This window comes from Sarcophilus harrisii, chromosome 1 (genome assembly GCF_902635505.1).
Source record: "Sarcophilus harrisii chromosome 1, mSarHar1.11, whole genome shotgun sequence".
NCBI classification, from domain to species: Eukaryota; Metazoa; Chordata; class Mammalia; order Dasyuromorphia; family Dasyuridae; genus Sarcophilus; species Sarcophilus harrisii.
In genome coordinates this window covers 504,113,121-504,133,208 of record NC_045426.1, presented here as the reverse complement: position 1 = coordinate 504,133,208, position 20,088 = coordinate 504,113,121, and the positions used below count along the sequence as shown (strand labels likewise).

The 20,088-nt window shown below is 32.1% G+C and overlaps 1 protein-coding gene across 1 annotated transcript in view; it reads right to left on the bottom strand.

Annotated features, from left to right (window-relative positions):
- The window catches only part of NDUFV2 (NADH:ubiquinone oxidoreductase core subunit V2), a 39,517-nt gene that overhangs the window by 4,068 nt on the left and 15,361 nt on the right, over positions 1-20,088 (bottom strand). The window contains 7 exon segments of the mRNA XM_003760055.4: positions 3,973-4,049; positions 6,228-6,304; positions 6,307-6,336; positions 9,628-9,796; positions 12,909-13,025; positions 13,149-13,211; positions 18,004-18,069. Coding sequence (XP_003760103.2) covers positions 3,973-4,049; positions 6,228-6,304; positions 6,307-6,336; positions 9,628-9,796; positions 12,909-13,025; positions 13,149-13,211; positions 18,004-18,069 — 599 coding nt within the window.

Here is a 20,088-nt window from a genome sequence, read left to right as displayed (position 1 = left end):
CTGAAGAAGCAATCAATTATTTGATTTATCTCCTACTAAGGGGCTAGGTTCTGAGGATACAAATACAAAGAATGAAATAATCCATGCTCTCAAGGAGTTTATTTTAATAAAGATGTATGAATAAAAATAGCTGGAATAGACAACCTTTGCTTTATTCTATTTTTAACTTTCCTGCCCCTAAAATCATCTGCATGTTTGAACAATGTGTCCTATATCCCATTAACAGATTCTAACTCAACATCTGTTTTCATCTCTCCTATTCTCTTACTGATATTTTACCTTGCCTTCATTCTGAAAATGTTCAGGGAAACTTTCTCATTTATCAGTTTCTTGGTTCAGTTTGTTAATAAAAAGATGTCTAAACCAAGGTAAACCAAGGATATGAACCTGAATCTATTATGCAGCAGAAAGGAAAATGAAGTTCCAAAGAGATATAAAACTGAAGTGACGTGTTGTCTTGCTTTCTTCAATTCATGCTAGGATTTTCCCATATTAAGTGTTGCATGAAATTATTTCCCTAATGTGTATTTTAAAATGCCATCTATTTGTCTACTTTTTTCTTTAAGTAAAGGAATTTGATTTCCCACTGATAATAACTTTAGATTAACTAATCCCACTCGATATTAACTTTAATATATTCAAGCTCTCAATTTGGACCAGGAAATTTTCAAGTCCCTGATTGTTGATCTTTTAATATTAATCTAAAAAGTTATCAAAGCTGATGTGCATAGGATCAAATATTAGTAATCAAAGCAGACTGGAACTCTAAACTTACTGATGGTCTCAGTTCTGGTTCTATAATCCTTTTCTTTCCTTTTTCCTTTTCCTACCTCACAAAACAAAGACAGTCAAACCACGTAACTATTAGATTTAATGAAAAAAATGTTTTAAAACTCTTCTTCCTAACCAATGTCTAATCTTATAATAAAAATTCTAACCATAGTGAGCACATTAATGTTTTATTACTCAGTATTTCTGAATTCATTTAAAATACAACCAATCTCAGAATCAATTTAGCAAAGTACTCTTCACAATACAGGGGCTCAAATATTTGATTTCATTTAAACATATTTACCTAAAATAAAATGGAAGTGATGCTTTTATATTTCTATTGTGAGTTTACTTATAAATAAAACAGATTTAAGACAAGAAGAGATTTTTTTTAGGTCATCTAGTCCAACATTCTCATTTTATAGATAAGGGAAATTGTCCAAGATCTTAATCTACCTCTTTCTTGAGAAGACAGTAAGTGCTTTTTGATCTTTTAAGACACTGCCTTCCCAATGACCACAAGAGGAGTGGCAGTTTTCCATCCACAATGAAAACCCAAAGATTTGCAAATGTTATGTTAGAGGTAGTCCTAGACTAGAACAAGTTCTCACCAAACTTCATTTGTATTCACTTATTTCTTGATTATCAATGATTTTTTAAAAATAAACTTTCAGCAGCAATGTAGACAGAAAAGTTGTCACCGAAGCTTATTTAATTCGCTATTTAATACTGAAAAAAGATTTGGTAGAAATTGAAGTTTGAAGATTTTTGTATCTAGATTTCATTTACCTTCATGTCATTACCATGATAAAGAAATATGAAAAGATCCTTTGCATATACTGTCAATCACTAAATGGGATATACCCTAAGGAAATTTGGAAATTACTAATGTTTTTTAAAAAGACAGCAAAAAACTTTTTTTTTTTTTAAATTGAATTTTACTATTCTTGTTTAAACAACAAGCAGTTCAAAATACCAATATACCAACATAACTGACAGTATAAGTCTCCCATATTTCTGCGAAGGATTAGAAAGGGAAGTGCATTTTATCATGTCTTTGGAAAAAAAAACCTGATCATCCATTGTACAGTTTAACTTCTAAAACATTATTTTAAAGGAACTGAAAAGATGCCTCAGTTTTATAAGGTTTAAAAATTCTGGACAGATGCTGAGATATTCTTAACTTAGATATTCCAATTAAACTTCAAAAATAGAATTCATTACAGAAAGCTATGTTACTAAACAAAATATTAAATGGGACAAATATGCCTGAATAAGGAGAAATCTGAGATTATATTTAACATCTGCAAAAAAGGAAATAAGTGATACTCATCCTCAAGAAAAAATATAAACGTAGGACAAATTTATAAGAGTTTTATTATCAAAACTAGAGTCAAAAAGGAATTAAGATGTAAAAATATCACAATCTCAAAGTTCAAGTTTAACGCTCTCTTCTTAACAGTTGGAAAAGGAAATGGGTTAGGCTTAAGTTTGAGTTAGACAATACAGATTTAACTTTGGGAAATGAAGAGGAGGAAAAGTGCAAAAAAGGCAGAGATAGGTAAATAGTGCCTCTAAGAATAAATATATAGACTGGGCATAATATTGCTGACCCTTGGCAATGAAGATATTAATTTTTTTAAAAATATGAGCAGGGGTATTTCAGAAAAACTGTCTTCCAAGACAAACTGAAATGACAAGAACCAGAGACCATTGTACCACAATAATAGTAACAGTATGTGATAATCAACCATAACTAACTTAATGATTCAAGACAAAACTGATGGGAGTCTGAATACAGATCAAAGCATACTATTTTCATTTTTTTTTCCATGGTTCTCCTGTACATCTTCTTTTATAACATGACAAATATGGAAATGTTTCACACAATTGCACATATATAATCTAAATCAAAATTGCTTACCTTTTACAAAAGGGGAAGAGGAAAAGGAGAGGGAAAAAATTTTTTAACTAAAAATTATTAAAAATTGTCTTTACAAATAAAAGCAAAAAATAAAATGTTAAAAAAATTAAACCCTGATATTGAAAAGTGGTTTGTGAGCAATTAATGAATACATAATGCTTTCTGTGAATGACTTCTTTCCTAAGAACATATCACATGGTGGCACTACTAAATATGACAGATACAGGGTATATCTTGATTGTTAGCAAGGAATTTAGTGGTCTCATGATATGCCTTTGGCAAGATAAAGAAATGTAGACTCCATAATTTAGTGAATTTATAAATAGTTCTTTAAGCTGTAAAACTGAAAGAATCCATTGATGAATATTGTCAACCCAATGACAAGATTCTCTAGGAACATATCACGGGGGCATGTTGTTAGTAGTATACTCCATGTCACTCACCATGTTTACAAGACTTTTAAAAGCACATCAAAAATTCTAAGAAAAAGCTAAGATAACATAGCAGAATGTGAAGTCAAAAAGATCTAGAAAAAGGCTTTAATGCACAGACTTTTAAAAAATGGATTTTTATGACTTTCATTTAAAAATCAACAGAAGTACAAAATGGAAGACTGATTTAATGGACCTCCTCAAGAAAAATACTCGAGAATTCTAGTTGATTCCAAGTTTAGCATGAGCTAATAGTTTGAAATAGCTGATAAAAATAGTAACTGAAAAATTATAGGAAGATAATATATCCAGCTCAAGGAACATCATCATAACAGATTTGCTGAGCAAAGTAGAATTCCTAAGTTATGAATCTTAGGCCATATGTGAAGTATTGTCATAATCTAAATACCCACAGAAAAATGGTGAGGTGCTACTGCTGAAAGCTGTGATAATCCTGCTACATGAGGAAAAATCAAGAGGTACTTGCCCAGGAAAAAGACTGGAAAACTTAAGGGAAAGATGATGTTTGAAGTGCTACCATGCAGAAGTAAGCTGTGTAGATATTTTGCGTTTGTTTCTAAAGGTCAAACAAAAACTAGAAGGCAGAAAATAAGTATATTTTGGATCAAAATATTAACTTTATGAGATAGTCTATCACTGTTTATCACTGTTTTCAAGGAGAGACTTAATCAAATAGTAATATTAATTGCAGTAAAGATTCTTGCTTCAGGGAAAAAAACTAAAGGACTTTTACAGTCCTTTCCAACACCTGTAAATTGAAGGAACAAACATCTCCTTTAAAAATATGCAAACATTTAAATTTGCATTAAGTAAATAAAAACATACCTTGGTCCAGGTTTTGGAACATTGCCAGCTTTAAGCTCATCAAGTATCTCTTCAATATCCTTAGGTGTCAAATCTTCCTATGAACAAAAATATATAAAAAATTTTAAATTATTTAACAGCTGAACATGTGATTACTACATACTACATAACCATTTTTATTATTTTTTCTAATCAAGTAACAGTAAAGGCTATTATTTTCTTTTGAAGAGAACACTTCCACTTACTACGTCTAGTGTACAGGAGGGGATACGCAGCATGGTGTATGAGAAATAACTGAAGGTAGAGTCAAGAGAACACTTCTTTGAGCCGGCCTCTTTCTCTTCTACAACTGTATGGTGGTTGTAGGGGTACAAACTATATGTACAACTAGGATGCAAGTGTTCCAACAGATAGCTTGAAGCACCTGGCAACTATTTCTTACCCCTAAATTATTAGTCACATAATAATTATATAATGACACACAACCTGTTTTCATACAAGAAGATCTTGTAAGCCTTTCTAAAACACTTAACATGTCTGTCCATAAACAACTTTCAATTAATTCTGTTACTAAATGATTTACAAATTACATTATTTTCAAGAATTCTTGCCTAATGATAATAAAATAAATCTATCACAGTAACTAAAACAATAGATGTTGTTAGTATACTCCATGTCATTCACCATGTTTACAAGACTTGTGTTAAAAACACATCAATTAAAACTAAAACTAAAATCACGAATGAATAAGAGAATAGAATAAAATTAAAATTGACATTTGTTGTCGTTTTTCAAATAATTCAAATACAATAAAATCCAACATATAATATAGGGAACATAATCTAAATGGGAGAGGGGGGAAAAACAGGGTCTTGCTAGATGGCTTTAAGGTCCAGGATCCCTCCACTCATAACTTCCATAGCTTAGTGTTCTAGCCCTAGTCTTACTTGAGGAATTTGTTCCACATCACTAAATGCCTTTTGCCACTTGAACTGGATGTTCCATAGGAATCTTAAACTTTAAATGTCAAAAATTTCTTCCCCCAAACCCATGGGGTTCTGAAAATTTTTGTGTCATGGACCTCTTTGACAGTCTAATAAACCATGAAATCCTCAAAATATATTTAAATGTCTAAGATACACAGGATCATAAAGGAAACTAACTTATTTCCCTGTCTCAAGTCTATCCTAACTCTAATTCATCTTCCATTCAGTTCCCAAAGTTATTTTTCTGAAGTGTAGTCTGATCATATCACCTACCCTTCCCACTCTACTATAACTCCAATGGGTTCCTATTTAACTTGAAGATTCTAGTTAACTAATTAGCAAACTAGCATTTACATAGTACTTTGTAGTTTGCAAAATCACCAACATTATGAACATGAAATTTCCATTAATAGTAAGAATAATAGTTAATAGTCTTAATAGTCTTGCACTCTTGAAGTGATGTATTAAAGTACCAAAGGAGAATTTGATAATACCTGTATCAGAAAGACATATCTTACCCACAGAACAAGAAATAAGTACTATCAAGTATATGTCTTTAAAAAGGAGTTATGATCACTAAACAGCAATTATGTTGTAAAGAAAAAAGCTGAGACAATTTTTTTTTGGTAAATTATTCCATGACAGACTTGCTTTGGGAAATCTGTTTTAATAAGCTTAATCCTCACATGAAAAGGAAAATGTTCTATGAAAATGCAACTTTATAACACAATATGGCATAAGACTAAGGATTATTTTTTTCTTATCACCAGTCATTTTACGAATTTTGTCCAATGACTGAAATACTAATGTTCCCAACAGAAACAAACACTTATCAATGTGAACTAACACATGCTAAGAATGTGAAACCAGATTTCACAAATGACATCTTTAAATTTTTCTTTTTGCTGAGGCAATTGGGGTTAAATGACTTGCCCAGAGTCACACAGCTAGGAAGATTTAAGTGTCTGAGGCCAAATTTGAACACAGGTCCTCCTGACTTCAGGGCCAGTGCTCTATCCACTGTACCATCTAGCTGCCCCATCTTTAAATATTTCAAGTGTTTGCATAAGTAAGAAGAAATTCACTCAAAAAACTGATTCTACTAAAAGTTACTAATATGATTAGTATGACTAATATGATTAGCCTTAAAGATGAACTCAGAAGAGATGGAAATAAATAACTTGACTAGATAAAATGAGGGAAAATACAGGAAATCTAAACTCCACTTATTTGAAATTATTTCAAGATACTAACACATAATTCTAAACTTAATGAAAGTGAAATACTCACATAGTAATTATAATTTATTTGAATCATTTGTGCATTTACACAGGCATCTAAACAATCCACTTCTATTAGTGTGAAAGCTTGTCAGGTGTTGTTTCTCCAACCTTAATACCTAAAAAAAAAGAAATGATTACTACCAAAATCACATTTTAACATATAAATCTACTTTCTGGGATTTGGCCAATTTTAAATATTTAGCACAGTACATTTCAGAACATAATTCTTAGAAAGAATGGTTAAGTTTTAATAGCTTCTCATGTCAAGGTTTTTTAAAAAGTAATTTGTATAATTATGTCTACTGTTTACAAAGTTCTCAAATTTCTCTTTATCAGTTTACTTTTTCAATTTAGTGTGGGGAAGGAAGGTCCCAGAATTTTTAGTACATAACTATGAATGAAATATTTAATTGAAAATCTGAGTAACTGAAAATTAGGATATCTGGGTTCTGGTCTAGCTGCATCTGAGGAAATCACTTAATTCAGTTAAAGTCAGAAAATTTTTATTAAGTACCTACCATACACAAGGTACTATGTTGCTGCAACATTGAGGCAAGGAAGGTGAAAAACTCCAATCACTATATTCAAGGAGCTTATTTTTAATGTTGTGGCTAAAGAAAGCAATAGAAATGAATATGATAACAGTATAAGCACTAAGAAAATTTAACCTGCGGGGGTGGGGGTGGGGTGGGGTGATGAAGATCAGGTAAAGTTTATGAAGGAGGTGCCTGAACTGGATCTTGAAGGAAGAAAAGGATTTCCACAGGTGGTATTCTACTTATAACTTCAGTAGGAGAACAATAGGAGAGAAAAGGTGCTAAAAGGATCAGCAGACAATTGTTATAGCTGAAGAATGAATTTGGGAATTGGAAATTTGGGGAGATTCAAGAAAGTTCCAAGTCAGCAGGGCAGAAGGAAAAATTTGAAAAGCTAAAAAAGTAGAGGAAGAGGAGAACTGGATATATCAGTAAGACATGACATGAAAAGGGAGTTATGTGAAGAGAATTCTTCTGGAGACTTTGCCAAGAGAGCTAACAAACAGAAGGTTGAGGACCCAATTTCCAAAAAAGAATGAAAGCAAAGAGAAGTTTCTGCACAGAATGTGTAGTGTTTCTTTTTGCTGTGGCCATAATAGTGACCTAGGTTGAAAGTACAGACTGATGTTTCTCCTGGAAAGATAAGGACTCAAAGAACACCTCTCTCTATTCTGTAGATTATCAAGGAAAATGATTTTTTTTTAATAGCTCCATTACAAGAAAAAAGGAATTTGAAGACAGAGAATAAAAGAACATGACACAAAGGAGAAAGGGAAGAACCACCAATGGACATTTGGAGCTTTAGAAAGATAAAATCTTCCTAAAAGGGAGAGACCTAAAACTTTTGAAAAGGAAACAATATCTTATCCTCCAAGGAATGATGATATGAATCTACAGTTAAGAAACCATATAAATTTAGGGATCAGAGAAAGAAGCAATAGGTAGTGGTGGGCTGGCCAGTCCCTGCTCAGGAATAATAAGACAGCTATTTGTCAATTTAATAACAATAGAAAAATCCTATGTCCTTCTATGACATGTGACCAGAATCAAATAGAGAAGCTCCCAAGACTTGTCAAACTGGATGACAACTATTCACTTATGGTATTTATGAAGGCACAAAATGATTCTGCCAGGAGGAACCTAAAAAGCATTACCAAAGATGAAGAAGTCCTGGGTAAGAAATTGAAGTCCTCATTACTAGAGATGTTTTCATTACTGTGCAAAAGCTTCCAAAGAGAAGCATATTGGGGGAAAGAAGTGCTGATTAAACTGCTCTATGGCCAGCAATAAATAGGTGTGACAAACAAGGTCTGGTAAGAATGTATGTGCCTGGAGTCTTGCAGATGTCACTTAAAAAAGGTTATTAAATAAAAAGAAAGGCAAAAGGAGAAAAAAGCCATTATATATATACTAAGCTAGATAAAATATAGTTTGAATAGGAACAGAAACGAATATTAACAGAAAAAAAATTTTAAAAGTCAGTAGTAATAATGCTGATGGCCTCATATGTAGATTTAAAAATTTATGACAAGTATGTCTAATGAAGTGAGCTATATATTTAAGGAGCTGAATTTGACTTCTTAAGCATCACTGAAATTTGACGGGATAAGAACCAAAATTGCAATAGGACTAAGTATATCTTATTTTAAAAGAGCAGGATAAGGGGAGATTTAGAAGGAAGGTGGCTGAATAGTATCATATGGTTAAGAAAATACAAATATAAGGACATTTAGACACAAAACTAGAGAAATAATGATTTTAGAACATTTGAGTTAAGACTAACAGAGGTGAATTTAGGCTTGAGGGAAGGGGAAAAAAGTCTAATTGGAGCTATATAAAAGGTACTGAATTCTTTTCACTGGGATATTATAACTTCTCAAATACTTCCTAACTGGAGGGAGGAGAAGGGGGGGAAGGAGGGGAACCAATATGAGAAAAAGGAATGACCAGTGTATATACACAAATCCAAAGAATGTGAATCACTTGCAAAGTGCTTAAAGGAAAACAACATTGGGAAAATTAGTTTGAAAGATATCTAGATTATATGGAATGTCTTAAATGAAACTTAAGAAGGTTTTTAATTAGGGGAATGGTATGGGTCTGTGTATTAAGGCTTTTTTTGCAGTTCTGTGAATAACTTAAGAAAAACAATTAGGGTAAGGTATTGGCAGCTTTAGCAGAGAATGGATGTGGAAGAAATAAAATCAAGATTTGCCAAACAATTAGATGTAGTGTAAGAAAAAATGTTTCTGCTCCATAGGAGAGCCTAGAACAGAGATTTGGGGGACACTTGTGGATGTCATATGGATTAAGATTTAGTGAATGAGACTCTGGAGCCAGACAGGTAAGAGGACAAACCAGGAGAACAAATTTATAAGTTACAAATGAATTTATGTAATGGTCACTTTATAAAGCCTGTCTCCTTGCCATAACATTTAAGACTTTTCTTAGTGAAGAATGCCAGTGCCTATTGAAATACACTTACTTCATTTGTTCAATCATTCTTTAGATACTGTTATAGAGAACATAATATAAAGTAGTGATTTCTGAAATGTTTAGAAGGAGAAAGTTTTGAGGCTGAGAAAAGGACAAAAATAAGCCTAAGATAAAAGAAAATAAACATATTAAGAAGGTAACTCAGTGGAAATATGGGTATGGTAGAATACTCTAGTGTTCCTATATCTGTATTCTTGGGTTTTAATTTCAATTTCTATACTTTATTTGCAAAATATAATGTATGTTTTTATACCTTCAAATTAAATTGTATATGAAAGAAGAAATATGGGTTTTTGTCAAATCCCTCCAAAACTAATATTTCCTTTTTTTAAGCAAAAAAAAAAATAAAAAAAAAAATAAAAATCTGTTCCATACCAAGTTTTTTCTGAATGGCCTCCAGTATGCTGTCAGAATCTCGAAGCATACAAGGTGTAGTGGTGCAGACTTGAATATGATACTTTCCAACTGGCTTTCGATTATACATTGTATAAAAGGTTGCTACTTCATATACTCTCATTGGAGGTACTTGTAAAACTTCAGCAACCTAAAACATAAGAATATTTTAAGAAAAATTAGCAAAAATTGACTGCTCATAAATTAATGCTTTAAGGGTATTTCCAAAGTTCTTGATTTTAAAATTAGCTTCATTTTGTAGAAATCAAAAAATTCTCAAAGGACAAGTTATGCCTGATGTTGACCAATGAGGAAAAAACTGCTCAAATCAATTGTTATTGACTAGAAAACATTTATCAAATGTTTTCAAAATTCAATTTCTTTTCTCAATTTTTAAATCATTGTTTACTCTTAACTTTTATGCACTGTCCTTGACTTTTTTTACAGCATTTGACAGTCGCCAGATAGTACAATGGATAAAGCAGTGAAGCTGAAGCCAGTCACAATTGAGTTCAAATTTGGCCTCACCACTTATGGCTATCCTTAAAGTGCTAAGCTATTGGCCACAGATATTCTCTTCTGATTATCCTTCCTACCTATCTGACCCCCTCCTCAGTTTCATTCATTAAATCATTATTTATATTACATCCACTGTAAATGTCCTCCAAATCTTAGCTTAGGCCCTCTTTTTTTCTATATACATTCAAGTCACTTAATTTTATCTGCCCCCATTGATGCAATTATATTTATGCAGTCTAAGATCTCAAAAATCAACATATCCAAAACAGAACTTTTTTTTTTCCCAAAACCTATTTCTAAACTTCTATTGTTTTTGTTAATACCACCATCATTTCAGTTATTCAAGTTTGCAACCTTGGTGTTATCTTTGTATCACTCTCATTCACCTCACATATCCAATCAGTTATCAAACTTCCACCTGTCTCTTTTCTCTACTCATACAGCTATCACCTTCATTCAGGCCCTCATATCTCACCTAGACTTCCACAATAGCCCAATAAGTCTCACTGACTCAAGTCCCTCCCTTCTCTCCACGATAAATTATCATTCACAGCTGCCAAACAGATTTTTCTAAAATACAGATCTGATCATGCCGACCCACTGTTCAAAGTGGAGTGGCTCCCTATTACTTATATCAAATTTAAACTCCTTTGTCTCTTTAATTAAAGCTTCTCACAATCTGGTTCCTTCTACAAATTACTTCCCTCCTTACCATTCCACAATATAGTTGTACTTGCTATTCTTTACACATTCCACATCCTATTTCTGTACTTGTGATCTTCCTTATCTAGAATGAAATGGCCTCTTACATTCTCTGGCTTCCTTCAAGACTCAACTCAAAGATCAGTCTACAGGAAGGCTTTTCTGACTAGCCCCCCAAAACTCCTCTATACTGTATCTTCTCTAAGAGTATCTCTCATTTATTTTGTATCTTGCATATATTTATGTAGATGATTTTTTCCCCCTCCATAGATGTAAGCAGTTATTAGTGTTGGTTTTTTAAAATTGTTCTATTTAAATCACAGCATTGTGAATAATTCTGAATGTAAGCGTCAGAAGACCTGGTTTTCCATCCTCATTTGCTTTTTTAATGCTATCCAACTTTGGATAAGTAAATTCATTTTTCTGAATTTCCTTGTTTGTAAAAATGTAGATAATAACTTATAGTACCTACCTCAGGGTTATTATCAGGCAATTGCTATATATCATTAATAAAAATTAACAACTTTTTCAATGGAGCTTAATAATTCTTTGTGAGAAGAAATAACCACAAATCATAGATATGAGGATAGACATCCACAATCTCTTTACTACCTAAAATTTTCATTCTAAATGTACTTTGAATCCAAGAATATGCTTACCATTTACCTTCATTTAGTTTAAAAATATAACCTTTTATTTGTTTTGTACTTCTCACTATAATCAAAACATCTGTATCTTGTACAAAATGAGACAGGCTTTTTAACTAGTTTAGTCATCTCAAAAACTACTACGCTATTTTTTTTTTATTATTAAGTGCTCTAATATTATCTAATCTATGAAATTTCATGATTCAACTCCAAGCATTCTATACTCTATTGTGAAGGTGGAGCCAGTCAAAACACTTTGAGGTGAAAATGATGAACTTTCTATTATCTTTTCTGACTGAGCAATATAAGATAAGACAGTTTTGATAAATCTTGTGCGCATGTACATCTGATCAAGAAGTAAGCACTATGGTCAGAGTTAGAATTAAAAGTGTGTGAAAATTAGTTACGGAATTAAGCAATCCAAAGAAAAAAAAAAGCACGAATCTTCTGAATCATTTCAGTTTTGTAGTTCTTTTGGACCTATTATATTAAAATATGCTTTCAAATGCTGTGATTTATTTTTTTCTGTAGAAATTTTTTTTTTAAAATGCTCCTTTTCTCCAGTAGTGTTTTTTTTTTTCATGTCTACCTTCAAGTTTATATATGTCCAGTTTAATTATCAAATTAAAATCACTAATTATGGAGCAGTACAATTGGAAACCTTGATTCAAAATAGGGCAATATTTCCACATTTTCTTTCATACTGTCAGACAGAATGTTTTAATTTACTTTTATCTTACTGGATCCAGTCATTACTGCTGCTATTTAGTTGTGTCCAAGTCTTCATGACTCCATTTAGGGTTACTTTGGCAAAGATACTGGAATAGTTTGCCATTTCCTTCTTAAGCTCATTTTACAGATGAAGAACTAAGGCAAACAGGATTAAAGTGACTCGCCCAAAGTCACATAACTAAGTATCTGAGGCTGGACTTGAATGAAGGAAGATGAATGCACCTGATTCTTGGCCTAGCACTCTATCTAATATCCACTGTGCCACCTAGCTGCCCTTCAGTTATTACATTTAAATACATTTCTTCTTCAAAGAACTTTAATCATGTAAACATAATTTATATCTTCTGTGGAACCTTGGTTGATATTATAATCTTTTCATTACATTATGTAACTTTTCACTGTTCCCTTCCTATCAGGGCAAAAAACTGCATCTTTCCAAGGCTCCTGACATTTTATATGAGACCAGTATAAATACAAATAAAATTGTCTAAACCTCTAAATTATATCTAGTTTATATCTATATTATAATTTATAATATCTAAATTATAAAAGAAATTTGAATTTCTACAATCTGATACTTTTACATAAGAATTTTTTATAAAAGCTAGTACTTAAATCCCACTACTCATTATAAAATAAAATCAATAAAATTATATTAAATACCTTGTTCATGGCAGAAATGGGCAACCATCCATTCTGCCTTTGGGCTAAGTCCAGTACTGGAAGCACAGCTGCTGCTTTATGTCCCTCTGGGTAATTCTTTACAATTGCTTCTATCCTCTATATATAAAAAAAAGAACCCAAACACCTGTCATATACAAATGAGTCAATGTTTTCTATCTTAAACATCATGTTATGAATATACCTTATGAATATACCATATATATCATGGTATGAATATACCTTGTAGTTTTCTGGTGTGAAATCAAATGGAGTATCTGGGTTATTTTCAGGAGTATCTCTGTGCTATAGAAAGAGAAAAAAAAATTTTTTTAATAAATTACTTAAAATGTAATTTTCCCAAGAGTATTTCATGGTTTTAAAAAGTCTTTTTTTTTTTTTAATTATAGCTTTTTATTTACAAGATATATGCTTGTATAACTTTTCAGCACTGATAACTTTTCAGCATTGACAGTTGCAAAACCCTTTGTTCCAATTTCTCCTCTCCTTCTCCCTACCCTCTCCCCCAGATGGCAGGTAGACCAATACATGTTAAATATGTTAAAGTATATGTTAAATACAATATATATATATATATATATATATACACACATACATATACATGTCCATACAGTTATTTTGCTGCACAAAAAGAATCGGACTTTGAAATCGTGTACAATTAACCTGTGAAGGAAATCAAAAATGCAGGTGAATAAAAAGAGGGATTGGGAATTCTATGTAGTGGCTCACACTCATTTCCCTGAGTTTTTTCACTAGGTGTAGCTGGTTCAGTTCATTACTGCTCTATTGGAGCTGATTTGTTTCATCTCATTGTTGAAGAGGGCCACTTCCATCAGAATTGATCATCATATAGTATTGTTGTTGAAGTATATAGTGATCTCCTGGTCCTGTTCATTTCACTCAACATCAGTTCATCTAAGTCTCTCCAGGCCTTTTTTAAATCATCCTGCTGGTCATTTCTTACAGAACAGTAATATCCATAAAATTCATATACCACAATTTATTCAGCCATTCTCCAATTGAGGGGCATCCACTCAGTTTCCAGTTTCTGGCCACTACAAAGAGGGCTGCCACAAACATTTTTGCACATACAGGTCCCTTTCCCTTCTTTAAGATCTCTTTGGGATATAAACCCAGTAGTAATACTGCTGGATCAAAGGGTATGCATAGTTTGATAACTTTAAAAGTCCTTGTTGAAGCAACAATGTTTTAAAAATAAGCTTTTACACACCATCTAATGCTGGGTTTTTCAAAATCCCTTCCATTCACCAACTCAAATGCTTCTTATCTTAACAAATGAATTGCCATGGCCAAAAATTTTAAAAAGTGCCAATCACTTAAGTGACCAAGCTTCTACTTTATGATAGTCTTTGGATAATAAAACTCAAAGCAAAGATGCACAACATGCCAGACCATATGCTCCACTAGCATTACCTTTGAGAACCCCGGGTCATTCTCCACATTAAAATATCTTAGTGGAACTTTAATAAAGATCATTACTATCCTTAAATTAGACATTTATTTAAACCACAGAACACTCTGATCATTACTTAACTTCTTTCTTATTTCACAAAATTCTTATTTTCTTACTAAACTTAGTGGCATGAAGGCAAGAATCATGTCTTACCCTGTAATAATTTTCCCTTTTCTCCAACACACAGAATATCAAGTACAACTCTATACTCAAGATATTTGTTGAATTAATATTTTTGAACACAATATAGTTAACTATAGTTGAACATGACAGCTAATCTCCTGGTTTTAGTATATTTCCATTAGTTTGTCCAGCAGTAACAATGGCAAATTGGGATTTGATTAGGATGAAAGGGATTCCTTAAGACTGATGGAAAAATCAGGATCCATTCTAGAAATATGGAAATAAATATGATTTTATCAATCTATAAAATTACAGATAATATGGATAAGCTAAGTAAACATGGGTTTTATTTATATCAAATTTCAGAAACAATATGAATATTCCCTTAAAATTTTGAGACTTCATCTTAGGTTAAACAAATAAATCTTATAGAACAAAATTTATTTACACTTTCTCCACACTCTCTTTTTACCCAAGAAATTTTTACATGATCCCAGGTACATAGGTATATAAAGTAGGTATGCAAATCAAACATTTATTAATAATAAGATTTATTAAGATATTATATGAGGTCATGGCACACAATTTAAGAAGCTAGATTATGAAGAAAAAATTTGGAAATAGGGCCTTCAAAATGTTTGAATTATAAAGCACATCTAGTACTAATATAAAATTTTCCTGTATATGAGCATCAACAATCTCTGTAACCTTGATGGGTAAAAATATCAGTTGAGACATAAATTAGTACTTGCTACATTAATTTAAAGTAGTGATGAATAAATTTATAAAATTATACAAAGTGATATGGTTCAGAAAACATTTAGATTAATTCATATGTGGTAGAATTTTATAATGAATGATTGAGGAAACCTAGGGATTTTTTGGAATAGATTCTTAATTTTTCAAAATTGTCTTTGGCTCTCCTCAACAATGAGATGATTCAGACCAGTTCCAATGGTATTGTGATGAAAAAAAAAAAAAAAAAAAAAAAAAACCATCTGCATCCAGAGAGGGCAGTGATAACTGAATGTAAATTACAACATAGTATTTTCACACTTTTGTTGTTTGCTTGCATTTTGTTTTCTTTCTTATTTTTTCCCCCTTTTGTGATTTGATTTTTCTTGTGCAGCATGCATAGCATGTGGAGAAATATATATATATATGGGATCACTTGCCAACCAGGGGAGGAGGTGGGAAGAAAAAAAGGAAAAAAACTAGAACCCAGGGTTTTGTAAGGGTGAATGTTGAAAATTATCCATGTATATATTTTGAAAATAAAAAGCTTTAACTAAAATAAATAAACAAACAAAAAAAAGTAAATGTAATGGAAAGCTATTCTGTTCTCCCACCATTAAAAAAAAAAACAACCCCAAAAACAGAAAATCAACTCTTTTCCCCTTTTTGTGATGCAATTACAAACAGAATACTGATGTTGAATCATAAAATGTTAAGTGCCAGATGATATGTCAGACATGTTTAGTTTAACCTTATTTTCCGAACTGGGAGATACAGAGTAAAGTAAGGATTGTAACACAATTGTCCTGATTCTTAAATACAGAGTTCTTTTCACCGTGTACCACACTGACCTAATAACTGGCTGACTATAGCATGTATGTCAGTAGCATTAGACAGAGCTAGAAGGGACTTCACAAATATTCTAGACAACTGCCTCATTTTACAGATGAGTAAATTGATGTCCAAGGAGCTTAATATTTGTCATCTTAGTTTGTCTGACAACTTTAGACACTTAAGTATACTGACATTTTTTAATATAAATTACATGGTTACTATTGTAGTATGACAATCCCATGCCAAAATCTTTTCCCTTACAGATTACTCATTACTTACTCTCTTCATAATTCCATTTCTTGTCTAGAGCATATCTGAACTAAATTCTATAAACTTTTACTTGAAATTATTATTTCATATGATGTTCGGCTGAGTTGCTAGATTTTTCCTTTCTATTCTTGTATCTGGGTAATTAATGTTAGTGAGAAAAGTCAGAAGGGATCTAAAGATATGTTTATATGTTTTTATCTGAACTCATTCAATGAATTGATGATGTATATTGGGAAAAGAAACCTCAAAATTTCAACCCTTATTGAGGCCCACAAATTCAAGTAATTGGTCAGTGGTATGTTTTACATTCATACACACGTGTATATATAAAGTTTATGGATATTTAAAGCCCTTGCTCCTTTTTAATTTATCAATGCAAAATAGTTTGCATAATAAACAGGAATATTTTGAAGAGGGGCCCCAAATATGATGGAAAGACAAAAGACCTTTTTATTATAAAGCATGTCTATCCCTGGGAACCAAATCCAACAAGTTACATGACTACTGGGCTACAGATATTCCTATGTTAATGTAAACTACAGCCAGAAGTCTTAGAAAGTCATCCAATCCAATAAGAATGAATTATCTGTGTAAACCAATGCACTGAGTATCTAAAAACCTTGGATTAATAATTTTTTTTTTTTTTTTTGGCGAAGCAATTGGAGTTAAGTTATTTGCCCAGAGTCAAACAGCTAGGAACTGTTAAGTATCTGAGACCACATTTGAACTCAGGTCCTACTGACTCCAAGGCCAGTGCTCTATCTACTGAGCCATCTAGCAGTCAAGGGAAAAGATAATGATATATGTTGGGAGAGATGTGAGAAAATTGGACACTAATATATTGTTGGTGTAATTGCTAAATGATCCACCCATTCTGGAAAGCAATTTGGAACTCTGCATATCCTATGATCTAACAGTGAATCTACCAGGCCTCTATCCCAAAGAAATCTTAAAAAAGGACAAAGGACCCACATGTGCAAAAAATATTTATAACAACTCTTTTTGTACTGGCAAGGAACTGGAAATTGATGGATGCCCATTAGTTGGAGAATGTCTGAATAAGTTATGTTATATGAATGAAATAGAATATTGTTCTAGAAGAAATGATGAACAGGCTGATTTCAGAAAAGCCTGGAAAGACTTACAAGAACTGATGCAAAGTTAGTGAGCAGAACCAAGAAGAACATTGTATACTGTAACAAGATTATGTGATGATCAACTATGATGGACTTGGCTTTTTTTCAACAACTAGGTGTTTAAAAGCAATTCTAATAGACTTGTGATGGAAAGTGCCATCTTGCATCCAGAGAGAGAACTATAGAGAATGAATGGATCAAAACAATTGTTTTTCACCTTTTGTTGTTGTTTGCTTGCTTGTTTTTTTTTTGGTTTTTTTTCCACTTTTGATCTTTTTTTTCTTGTGCAGCATGATAAATATGAAAATACATTTAGAAGAATTGTACATGTTTAACTTATACAGGATTGCTTGCTGTCTTGGATAGGAAAGAAGGTGGGAAAGGAAGAAAAATTTGGAACACAAGGTTTTGCAAAGGTGAATGTTGAAAACTATGTTTGCAGGTATTTGGGGAAATATTATTAAAATTTTTTTTTAAAAAAGAAATAATCTAGGAAATAACTTACCACAAATAAGGCTCCTCCAGCTCCATTTTGCACAGCTGTTTTGTGTAAGCATCTCATCTGCCTTCCCTGCAAATAAAATTAGGTTTAGTAAATTACATGCCTTAGGCACAATTTTACACTTCTCCCAGAACCAGATTAGAAACAGTATAATCATAGAATTTTAAGTTGGCTGCTGAATTCATACCTTAGCAATGATCTAGTCTAATTCCTCATTTATCAGACAATGGAATTGCTAGTCTTTTTCCAGTATAACTTGCCTTGTAGAATGTCAATGGACTTGTAACTTTCCTTATCAATTTAAAGGCCATTTTCTCCCAATTAAATAATGAAGCTTAGGTCATTGCCTTTATTCCATAATAAAATAGATATTATTTTGCCAGTGTCAACTATGGTACCCTTCAAATCAATTAACTCAGATTTTCTAAACTTTTTCTAAAAGTATCTATAATAAATTAGCTACAACATTAATTGATGTTTGAAATCATGATTTGTTTTGGAAGCTATCAGATACATTATCTTCTACTTCATTCCTTTGGGGCCCAAGAAGCAAGACTATTGTTATTCCTACAGCTGGGGAGAAGTAAAAGCCTCCTAGCAACAAAGATTCTTAATTGTAGTAACCTACAAAGACTAATGAGCAAACTTCAACTTTACAGATAGAGCCACATAAAGGGTGTATTGTGTAAATTCAAATTCAATGAATTTTAATAGCAACAGACAGTAGAGCACAGGCTTCAACCAGACAAGGGTTGTGCAACTGAAGGATGATAAAAAGAAGTAAAGAGGATCTAAATATTAACAATCATCAAGAGAAAAAAAGGATTTTCCTTAGGTCCAAAAGCTTTCAGCTAGGAAAAAATAGAAGGGTGTAGGTTGGTATTTAGATGAACAACATAGGATAACTGAAAAAACTAAAGGATACAAGGGAAGATACTGATTTACAAGACAGATTATATCTCTTTAACTTGTCTTAACAGTCTTTGGATCATATATACACCAATTTCTGTGTTTTCTTTCTCTTCCTACCAAACTTGTCATGAACAGAATCTGGATCTTTATAAAGTCAAACAAAATGATAGTGTAGAGTATGGAGATGAAAGCATAATGAATAGCTAAAAAAAAAAATCTCCATATTATTAAAAATCTCATTATAAACATGAATACTACCTGCAGGAGGACTACCACCTGATTCTTTATATACAAATCAATTTGTTCAACAAACAGTGAAATCCTATCCATGCACAGGGGCAGCTGGTTATGCAGTGGACAGTGTGCCAGGACCCAAGTCTGAAAAACTTATATTATTGTGTTCAGATTTGACCTCAGAGGTTGTATGACTCTGCGCAACTCCTGTTTGCCTCATTTCCTAATTTATAATTTATAAAAATGAGCTAGAGAAAAAAACAGCAAACTAATCCAGTATCTTTGCCAAGAAAACTCCAAATGGATCATGAAGAGTTAGTCACAAATGAAACAAAAGAACAGATCAATGCTGGGTACTGTGCTAAGCACTAAAAAAAAAGACACAGCTTTGAACAGAAAGTTGAAAACTTTAACCAAGAAATGGATTCCCTAAAAAAGCAAACAGAACGTAATGACCCCATAAAGTAAGAAATATTAAAGTAAACAAATATTGTTTTCTGTGTTTTTTTTACAAGCTGAGATGAAAATGATAAAAATTAGAAAAAAAAAAGATTCAAACCAAGAAGGCAACATTGAAATAGCAAGTCAGCTGTAAATCACATCCTTTCAGTGAGTAAGGGATCTGCAGAACATTTTCTGCATTTATCCAGGGATTTTCTTAACCACCGATACACTAAAAAGTCCTTCATACCAATGAAATTGAAGATCAGATCTAAGAAAAAAATTCAAACAATTACGACGATTTAGAAAAAAAAAAATTTCCTGTTCAAAAAGCTGTACAGGTTCCTTTCTATTTATTTGATCTTTATATCTAAACCTGTTTTCAGGACACAATTTTTCATTCCCTACCACCTGGCCTTGTATTGTACATAGATATGTCTCCTATTCTGGAATAGTCTTCCTTCTCACCTCTTTGTCTTTTGGAATCCCAGGCTCTCTTAA